General features: G+C 53.9%; 2 protein-coding genes across 2 annotated transcripts; both read right to left on the bottom strand.

Moving 5' to 3' along the window:
- Positions 1–1,771: 1,771 nt before the first annotated feature.
- LOC146866183 (uncharacterized) lies at positions 1,772–2,974 on the bottom strand. Its single transcript, XM_085640390.1, has one exon. The coding sequence runs from the start codon at positions 2,972–2,974 to the stop codon at positions 1,772–1,774; it is 1,203 nt and encodes a 400-aa protein (XP_085496516.1).
- A 5,553-nt stretch (positions 2,975–8,527) lies between these two features.
- On the bottom strand, positions 8,528–9,730 carry LOC146866184 (uncharacterized). The gene has a single exon (XM_085640396.1). It carries the CDS (start codon positions 9,728–9,730, stop codon positions 8,528–8,530), a length of 1,203 nt encoding a protein of 400 aa, XP_085496522.1.
- Positions 9,731–15,290: the final 5,560 nt, after the last annotated feature.

Below are 15,290 nucleotides of genomic sequence, written 5' to 3' on the forward strand. Positions count from 1 at the left end.
AGCTTATCGCCGTTACGCGCACCCTGGCGTAAGACGCCGTTCTACCCTGATTCCTAAGTGCCATTAAATACTCGCAAAGCGTCACAGCTGAAAAAAGGGGGGAGCGGCTTGAGTGCCCCGCAAATGTCTTGTAATCCCTGAACTGCTGCTGATATGTTCTTCTCGTGCTTTCACTCAAGGATGCTCCCACCAGCCCTGCTAATCCGGGACTCCAATCCTCCACACAGATGCTGGGAACACCGTCATCTGCTCGTCCGCCTGCGGATGATACTTCCTGAGCTCCTGTAACTTGAGGCGAGACAAAGCATCAGCGGCTTTGTTATGTACACCGGGGATACGTGCTGCCTTGAACACCAAATTTAATTTCAAACAGGCCAGAACCAAATGCTTCAATAACCTCAACACGTGCTTACAAGTGGCCCCTTGCCTATTGATGGCTTCCACCACTGCCATATTGTCAGACCAAAAGATTACCGTCTTGTTCTTGAAAATTGGTGCCCAAATTTCAACTGCCACTATAATAGGGAAAAGCTCCAAGAAAGCGATGTTCCTAGACAAACTGCTCTCATGCCATGCCATTGGCCAATCGCCCCTACACCACTGTGTCCCCAAAATTGCCCCAAAACCAATGCTGCCTGCAGAGTCAGTGAGCAGGCCCAATTCAGAACTGGACACCGCGGGCTCGGGCCAAATTACCTTACCATTGAAGTCCTTCAAAAAATTACGCCAAATCCTTAAGTCCTCTTCGACCTCTGCCTGTAGTCTCACATGGTGATACTTCTGAGTGAGGCCAGTCATGGCGCGAGCAATTGATCTTGAAAACGGGCGGCCCATGGGAATTATTCTCAATGCAAAGTTTAGCTGTCCCACTAAAACCTGAAGTTGATGCAGGGTAACCTTGGGACCTGCTAGGGCAATGTCTATGGCTTGTGAAAAGGCCTTAACTTTGTCTAACGGCAGCCTGCATTCCCCCGCTACAGTATCTATTTCAATCCCCAAGAAGGACAAGCTAGCATCGGGACCCACCGTCTTCCCGGGGCCAGAGGCACTCCCATTTCCTCAAACAGGGCTACCAGCTGGCCCAAGGCCCGCCCACAACTTTCGGAGGCAGGCGGGCCCATAATCATGAAATCATCCAAGTAGTGCACTATCTCCTTGTGCCCCGTCCTTACCACAAATAGCCACTGTAACATTGTGCTAAACATTTCGAAATATCTGCATGACACGGCCCAGCCCATTGGCATGCATCTCTCATAGTAATACCGGGAGTCCACCTGGAAACCTAGGAGATGATAGTCTTCTGGATGCACTGGCAAGAGCCGAAAGGCAGATGATTCTACATCGGTTTTTGCCAGCAAAGCGTTTGGCCCCAAGTCTCGCAGCTTCTGCAAAGCCGCGTCAAAAGAAGAGTACGTCACTGAGCACAAAGACGGATCTATGGCGTCATTTACCGATGCACCCAGAGGCGCTGATAAATTGTGTATCATTCTGAATTGCCGTGGCTCTTTTTAAGGCACCACCCCCAGGGGTGAGCAAACAAACCCAGGCAGTGGTGGCATCCCAAAAGGACCAGCCACCCGTCCCAGGGCCTTTTCCTTGTTTACCTTACTTGCCACCACCTCTGGGTGCATACGTGCTGACAATACATTTTTACACTAGCCCACTGGTGGTACCCCCAGCGCGGGAATGCGGAAGCCTACCGAAAACCCCTCATACAAAATTCTGGCTGCCTTCCTGTCAGGGTACTGATTTAGCCAGAGCATCAGTTTCCCTAAATTGACCGGAGTAGGTAATTCATTGTGCAGGGAGAGGCTTGGGATCCCTCCCTTGTTCCTTTAGATTTTTTGAGACATTTAAACTCTGGGTGGGAGGGGTGGCCGCAGTAAGCGCATGCGTGTTTGAACTTGCATGTCCCTGGGGCCCAAGTGCATGTTTTTCGATTAAACGCCCAACATGTCCCTTTTTTCTCACCCGGGCCTTCTTGGGATGTCCGAAAGGGCTGCCTCACAGGCGTCTTGTTCACACTTTCCAACCATACATTCACCTCCGTCTGGTCCCACCCCATGTCAGGATCTTCCACTTTGGCCCACCTAAAATCCCTGTCATAGTCTAACCAGGCCACGCCCCCATATGTGACATGAGCCTTTAAGATCTTGTTGGCGTAACATATCAAGGGAATAGCTAACTCTGGCTTTTTCTCAAGCATCACAATGGAGAACACATTAAAACCAAACAGCCAATTGGTAATGGATTCTTCCACCTTTGGTTTTCTCTCTCTAAAGAAACCCTCTTTCCTGTCCTTCTCTCTATTGTCCTCCTCCCTCCGTTTTGGCCTAATGAGTGAGAAAATGTCAACAAAATCACCTTTCCAAATCTTTTTCCTTATGTCCAGCGCTACGTGTGCTGCCAATTTACCTCTTTTTGACAGAACTGTTTCCATGCCGCTCAAAACCTTACATTCATCACCTCCAACCTTATTCGCGCCTTCCACTGCCTTACCTGCAGGGGGCACCTCTGACGCTGGTTGCGCGGGGGCCGCCTGACCCACCGCTGGTCCGTTCGCCGTCGCGGCCGTCTCTTGCGTTTTACCTAAGAGAGACACCTGCTTGCTCAGCTCTGCCAGGACCCCACCCGTTCCTGCCTGTGAAGCCCATGGGGCAATTGCTGTGTTGACTGTCGCTGGCGCCCCCAGCTGAGCTAACAATGTTGCGACAGTTACTAAGATATTAGCGTTAGCTACCTGACACCCCCCTGCCGGTGTGCTGGGGGCCTGCCCTTCAGCTATCTCATCCTGTATCACTGGCGGCACCCTTGTCATTGTTGTAGTGACTGGGTTCTCTGGGGCTATGGGCACAGGGTTGCTCATGGCTGGAGTCAAGGCCTTAAAGGCCCCTCTGATATCGGCCAAAATAATCCTGACGTCATCCCGCTCAATCCCCGACCTGGGCAACTCATGTGGTACCGCCGGAGCCATGATGGGCTCAGGCACTGGATTTGTTAGAGGTATGGGAGCCACCGGTGCCTGAGGTATTACAGGAGCAGGCGGAAGTATAAGAGCTACCGGTGCCTGAGGCATTACAGGGGCAGGCGCAGGTGGAAGTATGGGAGCTACCGGTGCAGGAGGTAATGCAGGTACCGGTGCGGGTGTCGGTACGGGAGTTACAGGTGCGGGAGGCATATCAGCCATAACTGGCACAGTCCCCTCACTCTCCTTCACCACCTTCCTTTTCTTGCTACCCCTTGCTTTTTTCACTAAAGGGGGGGAAGGCCGCCTTGGGTGGCACCATCGCCCTCCGCGGGCGCTCTGGCGCTACTGGCTCTGTACTCTCTTCGCTGTCCGACTCGGGCGCCTCCCCCCCAGCATTCTCGGGTAACTCGCCCTCGCTATCCTCATCCTTGTTCAACTTCGCCAGTACCAATTTTAATAACTGGGCAATCTCTGATTCCCCCTCCTTCCTCTTGTGATTCCTCTTGGGGGGCATGGTGGAGCACTTCAACCCGACCGAACACAAAATGAAAATTGATGCCTTGCTAGCCCACAATGTTTGCCCGTATTCCAATGCTGTGGTAACAAACTAACACACCCTTGTCCACACCTTCGGCTTTCACCCCTGCCCCAGCGACAATGCAAAAGAAATCTAACTAAACAGAATCAATGGGAATTGAACCTGTAACCTTGATAGCAAGAGTCTCAGACCTTAAATATTAAGCCACAGTGACTCTGTGCTTTAGCCGCTTGTAATCAAAACACCCCTGCAACGCAACGTCTGTCCTCCGCACTTCCGGTCTGTTCCCAGCGCCCCCGCCCGCCGCTGCCTAAGCCTTGCCTCGCGCTATGGCGAAAACTCTATCACCCGTCCTGTTGTCAACACACCCCCAGCACGCTGTGCCGTTAAGCGTGAAAAAGCCCTTCACCGTGCAGCGCTTCCTACGCCGATGACAGCCGTAATTATTACCTTGCGTGCCCGGAGCTCCAAGTTCCCGCCTCAGCACCTCCAGAGCGGGACCAACCTACGCAGCTGGCAAGATCCTCCCACCCCACGGGAAGCGGCAACCCTGCGCGCCGTGACACGGAACCCTGCGGGAAACCCCACTACCGCGCCTGATACCCCACTACCGCGCCTGATACCCCACTACCGCGCCTGATACCCCACTACCGCGCCTGATACCCCACTACCGCGCCTGATACCCCACTACCGCGCCTGATACCCCACTACCGCGCCTGATACCCCACTACCGCGCCTGATACCCCACTACCGCGCCTGATACCCAGATGCAAGGACAGCGAGGTCACCGCGCCACACCCAGAGCCCAGCGGGGGCAGCAACAATTTCAAAAGACCGCCGGCCGCCCACTGAACCCCGGAAGCCGCGCCTGTGTCCCCACTACCCCGGCACCTTACCTGAAGACCAGCTACGCCACACCCCGAGATCACCGCCGCACGCTCCGCAGCCCGACCAGCAAGCAGCCCCAACGACTCCCCAGCAGCTAAGCAGCCCGACCGGCAAGCAGTCCCGACGACCAGCAGTCCGACCACAATCCTCGACGCCTCGACGACCTCCATGACGTCGACGACCGCGGGGAGATATCCAAGATAGAAGGAGCCGTCGTCCGGGCAGGAATCACCACAAAAGAGAGAGTGGAGGTGAGATCCGGGCCTAAATAGCCCCCAAGCCCCACCTCCACTCCTCCCTACCGGAAGTTGACGTTGGGCCTACGACGCGGTGCCCCGGAAGGACTACCACTGGCCAGCAACCAATTAGGTTGCTGGCCATGCTACCGCTAAGGGGGTGGGTCAGAGGGCCGGGCCCTAAGGGCGCGCTTCCCGATGGTCGCGCTTGGCATAGAACCCAGACTCCCCACCATATCGCCCCCGTTCTACCCAATGAATATCCACAAACCAATCCTTACTCCAAGGTGTGGGAAAATTTGGCCATGTTTAATACAAAATCAAGTTATTCATAAACATGACAATCAATAACATTGATAAAATACTAGGCTATAAATTCTTGCTTAACACATTTTAATTTCCTAGTGTTCTGAATTAATAACCTAATTTTCTAGTCCATAATACCCTCCAGCACTAAGGGGCCTCCAGGCTCGCATCCCCGCCGATTGAGAACCACGCAAGGCGCAACCCACCTGCGTCCTTGAGTGGTGAGCCCCCCAGCCCTTGGTCCTTATCCGTCTATTTCCGGGGGGCCCACCCCTCGCCACCAGACTGCCAAAGGAGGCTCGTGTGAACTGTCGCCCTTGCCTCCCCAGCAGCCGGTGTCCCCATTCTCCCTGCGGAGAGCTTACCATCTCTCCCCTCAGTGCTGGCCTCAGGAGTATGCCAGCAGGCCTCCCGTTGTCCTAAAAATCACAACTCTGTGACCCCTATTCCGCTACTAGGGTGACCAGGGCCCACAGGTCCTTCACCCTCCCCACCAAAGAAAAGGTTCCGTACAAAAGACCAAATCCCCTTGATCCACATGTCTGTGCCAGTGTCTGATAAATGCACCCCGTCGTGATGAAACATCCGGTCGCCTGATATTAGTCTGTGTGGAATATGACACAAGCAGCCCGATACTGAGCACAACCTGGCCAACTCCCCATTGAGGCGTCTCACCGATACATTCAGGGCCCGGGATCTGACCCCCCCCCCCCCCCCCCCCCCGACCAAACCCGGCGGGGGATCATGCATGACCATGCTATCCGGGCCTGTGGGAATATTCTCCCCAGCCAGGCAAATTCAGTCAATAAGTCCTCTCTTACTGCCATGCGACCCAAATCCACCATGTCATTTCCTCCCAGGTGCAAGATGATCAAATCCGGGGATGGATGTCCCTCGCATTCTCGAGTTTCCTCGACCAGTTGGCGCAACTGTCGGATCCGCAAGCCGCCGACGCCTCGCCATACAAATGATGTCCTCTTTAACCCTTCTGGTTTGACCACTCGCTTCTGCCGCAGCCGAACCGTGGCGCGCCGCACGAACGAGTGTCCCAACACCCAGATTACTTTCGTTGACATACTAATAGCGAGGGAGAAGAAAACAATGTCAGCATAGTCAACTCTATCACTGGATGTCCTTTCACAGTAACTCTGGCCACACATAGCACTTAAAACAGGATGATGACCAGCGCCCCACTTTCTTGACCGTCTCCGCCGGTAAACCTGCTCCTGCAGCGAGTGTTGCTGCCCCTATCCTAAAGGAGTGAGATGAATAACCCTTAGCATCCAACCCCAAATCATTCAATGCCTGTTGAAACACGGCCCTGAACTGGAATTTAGATAAGCAATCCCCCTGCTCGTGAATAAACAGTGCCTGCCCGCCCCAGCTGGGGCGTATTAATCGATAAGCTTCCATGTTGGCTATGGGGAAAGCTGCGTCACCTGGAGCTGGGGATAAGTGAATTACAGACCCCTTACCCAACGGGTCAGTCTTGGATCGCCTCAACACCACCTCTAACCCCCCAGAAACTAACTTTGTGTCCTGCCATTAGAGTCCCCCTGTATGGTCAGCTTTTGACGCTCCCACCAATTCGCCCAGGCGGAATGCCCCATAAAACGCTAGGAAAAAGGCCGCCCTGAACAGAATGCATTCATAATGCGAAGCGCACACGGACTGTAGCACCCCCAGGATGTCCCTTAACAATTGTACATTCAGAGGCCTCCGCATGTCCTTCTTCGCCCCTTCCAGCCTAGCCCAACCTGATAGAGCCCTCCTTACCACAAAGGTAGCCCCTGGGTCCTGCAGCCCCGCCACTTTTGCAAAGAAGCTTATCGCCGTTACGCGCACCCTGGCGTAAGACGCCGTTCTACCCTGATTCCTAAGTGCCATTAAATACTCGCAAAGCGTCACAGCTGAAAAAAGGGGGGAGCGGCTTGAGTGCCCCGCAAATGTCTTGTAATCCCTGAACTGCTGCTGATATGTTCTTCTCGTGCTTTCACTCAAGGATGCTCCCACCAGCCCTGCTAATCCGGGACTCCAATCCTCCACACAGATGCTGGGAACACCGTCATCTGCTCGTCCGCCTGCGGATGATACTTCCTGAGCTCCTGTAACTTGAGGCGAGACAAAGCATCAGCGGCTTTGTTATGTACACCGGGGATACGTGCAGCCTTGAACACCAAATTTAATTTCAAACAGGCCAGAACCAAATGCTTCAATAACCTCAACACGTGCTTACAAGTGGCCCCTTGCCTATTGATGGCTTCCACCACTGCCATATTGTCAGACCAAAAGATTACCGTCTTGTTCTTGAAAATTGGTGCCCAAATTTCAACTGCCACTATAATAGGGAAAAGCTCCAAGAAAGCGATGTTCCTAGACAAACTGCTCTCATGCCATGCCATTGGCCAATCGCCCCTACACCACTGTGTCCCCAAAATTGCCCCAAAACCAATGCTGCCTGCAGAGTCAGTGAGCAGGCCCAATTCAGAACTGGACACCGCGGGCTCGGGCCAAATTACCTTACCATTGAAGTCCTTCAAAAAATTACGCCAAATCCTTAAGTCCTCTTCGACCTCTGCCTGTAGTCTCACATGGTGATACTTCTGAGTGAGGCCAGTCATGGCGCGAGCAATTGATCTTGAAAACGGGCGGCCCATGGGAATTATTCTCAATGCAAAGTTTAGCTGTCCCACTAAAACCTGAAGTTGATGCAGGGTAACCTTGGGACCTGCTAGGGCAATGTCTATGGCTTGTGAAAAGGCCTTAACTTTGTCTAACGGCAGCCTGCATTCCCCCGCTACAGTATCTATTTCAATCCCCAAGAAGGACAAGCTAGCATCGGGACCCACCGTCTTCCCGGGGCCAGAGGCACTCCCATTTCCTCAAACAGGGCTACCAGCTGGCCCAAGGCCCGCCCACAACTTTCGGAGGCAGGCGGGCCCATAATCATGAAATCATCCAAGTAGTGCACTATCTCCTTGTGCCCCGTCCTTACCACAAATAGCCACTGTAACATTGTGCTAAACATTTCGAAATATCTGCATGACACGGCCCAGCCCATTGGCATGCATCTCTCATAGTAATACCGGGAGTCCACCTGGAAACCTAGGAGATGATAGTCTTCTGGATGCACTGGCAAGAGCCGAAAGGCAGACTCTACATCGGTTTTTGCCAGCAAAGCGTTTGGCCCCAAGTCTCGCAGCTTCTGCAAAGCCGCGTCAAAAGAAGAGTACGTCACTGAGCACAAAGACGGATCTATGGCGTCATTTACCGATGCACCCAGAGGCGCTGATAAATTGTGTATCATTCTGAATTGCCCTGGCTCTTTTTAAGGCACCACCCCCAGGGGTGAGCAAACAAACCCAGGCAGTGGTGGCATCCCAAAAGGACCAGCCACCCGTCCCAGGGCCTTTTCCTTGTTTACCTTACTTGCCACCACCTCTGGGTGCATACGTGCTGACAATACATTTTTACAGTAGCCCACTGGTGGTACCCCCAGCGCGGGAATGCGGAAGCCTACCGAAAACCCCTCATACAAAATTCTGGCTGCCTTCCTGTCAGGGTACTGATTTAGCCAGAGCATCAGTTTCCCTAAATTGACCGGAGTAGGTAATTCATTGTGCAGGGAGAGGCTTGGGATCCCTCCCTTGTTCCTTTAGATTTTTTGAGACATTTAAACTCTGGGTGGGAGGGGTGGCCGCAGTAAGCGCATGCGTGTTTGAACTTGCATGTCCCTGGGGCCCAAGTGCATGTTTTTCGATTAAACGCCCAACATGTCCCTTTTTTCTCACCCGGGCCTTCTTGGGATGTCCGAAAGGGCTGCCTCACAGGCGTCTTGTTCACACTTTCCAACCATACATTCACCTCCGTCTGGTCCCACCCCATGTCAGGATCTTCCACTTTGGCCCACCTAAAATCCCTGTCATAGTCTAACCAGGCCACGCCCCCATATGTGACATGAGCCTTTAAGATCTTGTTGGCGTAACATATCAAGGGAATAGCTAACTCTGGCTTTTTCTCAAGCATCACAATGGAGAACACATTAAAACCAAACAGCCAATTGGTAATGGATTCTTCCACCTTTGGTTTTCTCTCTCTAAAGAAACCCTCTTTCCTGTCCTTCTCTCTATTGTCCTCCTCCCTCCGTTTTGGCCTAATGAGTGAGAAAATGTCAACAAAATCACCTTTCCAAATCTTTTTCCTTATGTCCAGCGCTACGTGTGCTGCCAATTTACCTCTTTTTGACAGAACTGTTTCCATGCCGCTCAAAACCTTACATTCATCACCTCCAACCTTATTCGCGCCTTCCACTGCCTTACCTGCAGGGGGCACCTCTGACGCTGGTTGCGCGGGGGCCGCTTGACCCACCGCTGGTCCGTTCGCCGTCACGGCCGTCTCTTGCGTTTTACCTAAGAGAGACACCTGCTTGCTCAGCTCTGCCAGGACCCCACCCGTTCCTGCCTGTGAAGCCCATGGGGCAATTGCTGTGTTGACTGTCGCTGGCGCCCCCAGCTGAGCTAACAATGTTGCGACAGTTACTAAGATATTAGCGTTAGCTACCTGACACCCCCCTGCCGGTGTGCTGGGGGCCTGCCCTTCAGCTATCTCATCCTGTATCACTGGCGGCACCCTTGTCATTGTTGTAGTGACTGGGTTCTCTGGGGCTATGGGCACAGGGTTGCTCATGGCTGGAGTCAAGGCCTTAAAGGCCCCTCTGATATCGGCCAAAATAATCCTGACGTCATCCCGCTCAATCCCCGACCTGGGCAACTCATGTGGTACCGCTGGAGCCATGATGGGCTCAGGCACTGGATTTGTTAGAGGTATGGGAGCCACCGGTGCCTGAGGTATTACAGGAGCAGGCGGAAGTATAAGAGCTACCGGTGCCTGAGGCATTACAGGGGCAGGCGCAGGTGGAAGTATGGGAGCTACCGGTGCAGGAGGTAATGCAGGTACCGGTGCGGGTGTCGGTACGGGAGTTACAGGTGCGGGAGGCATATCAGCCATAACTGGCACAGTCCCCTCACTCTCCTTCACCACCTTCCTTTTCTTGCTACCCCTTGCTTTTTTCACTAAAGGGGGGGAAGGCCGCCTTGGGTGGCACCATCGCCCTCCGCGGGCGCTCTGGCGCTACTGGCTCTGTACTCTCTTCGCTGTCCGACTCGGACGCCTCCCCCCCAGCATTCTCGGGTAACTCGCCCTCGCTATCCTCATCCTTGTTCAACTTCGCCAGTACCAATTTTAATAACTGGGCAATCTCTGATTCCCCCTCCTTCCTCTTGTGATTCCTCTTGGGGGGCATGGTGGAGCACTTCAACCCGACCGAACACAAAATGAAAATTGATGCCTTGCTAGCCCACAATGTTTGCCCGTATTCCAATGCTGTGGTAACAAACTAACACACCCTTGTCCACACCTTCGGCTTTCACCCCTGCCCCAGCGACAATGCAAAAGAAATCTAACTAAACAGAATCAATGGGAATTGAACCTGTAACCTTGATAGCAAGAGTCTCAGACCTTAAATATTAAGCCACAGTGACTCTGTGCTTTAGCCGCTTGTAATCAAAACACCCCTGCAACGCAACGTCTGTCCTCCGCACTTCCGGTCTGTTCCCAGCGCCCCCGCCCGCCGCTGCCTAAGCCTTGCCTCGCGCTATGGCGAAAACTCTATCACCCGTCCTGTTGTCAACACACCCCCAGCACGCTGTGCCGTTAAGCGTGAAAAAGCCCTTCACCGTGCAGCGCTTCCTACGCCGATGACAGCCGTAATTATCCCCTTGCGTGCCCGGAGCTCCAAGTTCCCGCCTCAGCACCTCCAGAGCGGGACCAACCTACGCAGCTGGCAAGATCCTCCCACCCCACGGGAAGCGGCAACCCTGCGCGCCGCGACACGGAACCCTGCGGGAAACCCCACTACCGCGCCTGATACCCCACTACCGCGCCTGATACCCCACTACCGCGCCTGATACCCCACTACCGCGCCTGATACCCAGATGCAAGGACAGCGAGGTCACCGCGCCACACCCAGAGCCCAGCGGGGGCAGCAACAATTTCAAAAGACCGCCGGCCGCCCACTGAACCCCGGAAGCCGCGCCTGTGTCCCCACTACCCCGGCACCTTACCTGAAGATCAGCTACGCCACACCCCGAGATCACCGCTGCACGCTCCGCAGCCCGACCAGCAAGCAGCCCCAACGACTCCCCAGCAGCTAAGCAGCCCGACCGGCAAGCAGTCCCGACGACCAGCAGTCCGACCACAATCCTCGACGCCTCGACGACCTCCATGACCTCGACGACCGCGGGGAGATATCTAAGATAGAAGGAGCCGTCGTCCGGGCAGGAATCACCACAAGAGAGAGAGTGGAGGTGAGATCCGGGCCTAAATAGCCCCCAAGCCCCACCTCCACTCCTCCCTACCGGAAGTTGACGTTGGGTCTACGACGCGGTGCCCCGGAAGGACTACCACTGGCCAGCAACCAATTAGGTTGCTGGCCATGCTACCGCTAAGGGGGTGTGTCACAGGGTCGGGGGGCCGGGCCCTAAGGGCGCGCTTCCCGATGGTCGCGCTTGGCATAGAACCCAGACTCCCCACCATATCGCCCCCGTTCTACCCAATGAATATCCACAAACCAATCCTTACTCCAAGGTGTGGGAAAATTAGGCCATGTTTAATACAAAATCAAGTTATTCATAAACATGACAATCAATAACATTGATAAAATACTAGGCTATAAATTCTTGCGTAACACATTTTAATGTCCTAGTGTTCTGAATTCATAACCTAATTTTCTAGTCCATAATACCCTCCAGCACTAAGAGGCCTCAAGGCTCGCATCCCCGCCGATTGAGAACCACGCAAGGCGCAACCCACCTGCGTCCTTGAGTGGTGAGCCCCCCAGCCCTTGGTCCTTATTCGTCTATTTCCGGGGGGCCCAGCCCACGCCACCAGGCTGCCAAAGGAGGATTGTGTGACCTGTCGCCCTTGCCTCCCCAGCAGCCGGTGTCCCCATTCTCCCTGCGGAGAGCTTACCATCTCTCCCCTCAGTGCTGGCCTCAGGAGTATGCCAGCAGGCCTCCCATTGTCCTAAAAATCACAACTCTGTGACCCCTATTCCGCAACAACCCTTTCCCCCAACTTAACCCTCCTAACCCCTAAACTCAAGGGACGGTGGGTGGGAGATAGAAGGAGCCGTCGTCCGGGCAGGAATCACCGCAAGAGAGAGAGTGGAGGTGAGATCTGGGCCTAAATAGCCCCCAAGCCCCACCTCCAATCCTCCCTACCGGAAGTTGACGTTGGGCCTACTACGCGGTGCCCCGGAAGGACTACCACTGGCCAGCAACCAATTAGGTTGCTGGCCATGCTACCGCTAAGGGGGTGTGTCACAGGGTCGGGGGGGGCTGGGCCCTAAGGGCGCGCTTCCAGATGGTCGCGCTTGGCATAGAACCCGGACCCCCCCCCCATATCGCCCCCGTTCCACCCAATGAATACCCACAAACCAATCCTTACTCCAAGGTGTGGGAAAATTAGGCCATGTTTAATACAAAATCAAGTTATTCATAAACATGACAATCAATAACATTGATAAAATACTAGGCTATAAATTCTTGCATAACACATTTTAATTTCCTAGTGTTCTGAATTCATAACCTAATTTTCTAGTCCATAATACCCTCCAGCACTAAGGGGCCTCCAGGCTAGCATCCCCGCCGATTGAGAACCACGCAAGGCGCAACCCACCTGCGTCCTTGAGTGGTGAGCCCCCAGCCCTTGGTCCTTATCCGTCTATTTCCGGGGGGCCCACCCCTTGCCACCAGGCTGCCAAAGGAGGCTCATGTGACCTATCGCCCTTGCCTCCCCAGCAGCCGGTGTCCCCATTCTCCCTGCGGAGAGCTTACCATCTCTCCCCTCAGTGCTGGCCTCAGGAGTATGGCAGCAGGCCTCCCGTTGTCCTAAAAATCACAACTCTGTAACCCCTATTCCGCAACAACCCTTTCCCCCAACTTAACCCTCCTAACCCCTAAACTCGAGGGACGGTGGGTGGGAGATAGAAGGAGCCGTCGTCCGGGCAGGAATCAGCGCAAGAGAGAAAGAGTGGAGGTGAGATCCGGGCCTAAATAGCCCCCAAGCCCCACCTCCACTCCTCCCTACCGGAAGTTGACGTTGGGCCTACGACGCGGTGCCCCAGAAGGACTACCACTGGCCAGCAACCAATTTGGTTGCTGACCATGCTACCGCTAAGGGGGTGTGTCACAGGGTCGGGGGGGGGGGGCTGGGCCCTAAGGGCGCGCTTCCAGATGGTCGCGCTTGGCATAGAACCCGGACCCCCCCCCCCATATCGCCCCCGTTCCACCCAATGAATACCCACAAACCAATCCTTACTCCAAGGTGTGGGAAAATTAGGCCATGTTTAATACAAAATCAAGTTATTCATAAACATGACCATCAATAACATTGATAAAATACTAGGCTATAAATTCTTGCATAACACATTTTAATTTCCTAGTGTTCTGAATTCATAACCTAATTTTCTAGTCCATAATACCCTCCAGCACTAAGGGGCCTCAAGGCTCGCATCTCCGCCGATTGAGAACCACGCAAGGCGCAACCCACCTGCGTCCTTAAGTGGTGAGCCCCCCAACCCTTGGTCCTTATCTGTCTATTTACGAGGGGCCCACCCCTTGCCACCAGGCTGCCAAAGGAGGCTCGTGTGACCTGTCGCCCTTGCCTCCCCAGCAGCCGGTGTCCCCATTCTCCCTGCGGAGAGCTTACCAACTCTCCCCTCAGTGCTGGCCTCAGGAGTATGCCAGCAGGCCTCCCGTTGTCCTAAAAAGCACAACTCTGTGACCCCTATTCCGCAACAACCCTTTCCCCCAACTTAGCCCCCCTAACCCCTAAACTCAAGGGATGGTGGGTGGGAGATAGAAGGAGCCGTCGTCCGGGCAGGAATCACCGCAAGAGAGAAAGAGTGGAGGTGAGATCCGGGCCTAAATAGCCCCCAAGCCCCACCTCCACTCCTCCCTACCGGAAGTTGATGTTGGGCCTACGACGCGGTGCCCCGGAAGGACTACCACTGGCCAGCAACAAATTAGGTTGCTGGCCATGCTACCGCTAAGGGGGTGTGTCACAGGGTCGGGGGGGCCGGGCCCTAAGGGCGCGCTTTCCGATGGTTGCGCTTGGCATAACTTCCTGTCCTCTTCCGCTAATCTGCTTTTCTCTTCCTTACTGCCCTCTTCCCCCTACCATTTCCTCTTCCTCCTTTCCCACTTCTTGTGCTGATCTGTTGTTCTCTTCCACCTGCCTCCTTCTCTAACTCCCTGTTCTCTTCTCTTCTTCTGTGCTGATCTGCTATTCTCTTTTTCCCCTCCTCTAACTCCATGTTTTCTCCTGTGATGAATTACTTTCTTCTTCTTCCTCCCTGCCTTCATCTTTAACTCCCTGTCCTTTTCTGCTGATCTGCTGTTCTCCTTCTTTCATCTCTCTTCCCCTCTAGTTTTATCCTCCTCCTTGCCCACTTCTTGGATTGATCTGCTGTTCTTTTCTTTACTGCACTTTTCTCTACCTTTGGGTGCTTTCCTCTCTGCCCTTTTTACTTCCTTCCTCTTCTCTTGCTCCCTGTGGTCTTATGTTACTTCCTGCCCACTTTTCTTTCCCTATGTCCTATTCTCTTGTGCCGATCTGCTTTTCTCTCCACCCTGTCCCCTGCCCTTTTTAAGGTCGGCCTGCAAATGCATGTGCTAGCTCGTGCATCTCACTTGCGAAGCACTATTGGTAACCAAGAGGGTTTGGAACCCAGAACTTACCATCTGTTGGCTTGTGTGGCACAATCCACCCCACTCGGGTCCAATCCACCATACTCCAACCCATCCCATCCCATTCCAATCCAACCCATCCCACTCCAGTCCGATCCACCCCACCCCAATCCAATCCACTACACTCCAATTCAATACAATCCAACCCATCTCACTCCAATGTAAGCCACCCCACTCCAATCCACCTCACTCTAGTCCAATCCACCATACTTCAACCTACCCCATTCCAATCCATTACACCCCATTCCAAATCCTTCCACCTGCTCCTATTCACCCCGCTCCATTCCACCCCACTCAGTCCAACCCACGTCACTCCAATCTACCCCACCCAAACCAAACCCCGCCACTCCAGTCCAATCAACCTCAATCCACCCCACCCTAGTTCAATCCAACCAAATCTTTCCAATCTGCCTCACTCCAATCTACCCCACTCCAATCACCTCCAATCCAATCACATCCAGTCCACCCCACTCCTATTCAGTCAAATCCACCCAATCCAATCGACTCCACCCACTCCAATTCACTCAATTCCAATCCACCCCAAC

The sequence above is a fragment of the Triturus cristatus genome, chromosome 2_1 (assembly GCF_964204655.1).
Source record: "Triturus cristatus chromosome 2_1, aTriCri1.1, whole genome shotgun sequence".
NCBI lineage: Eukaryota > Metazoa > Chordata > Amphibia > Caudata > Salamandridae > Triturus > Triturus cristatus.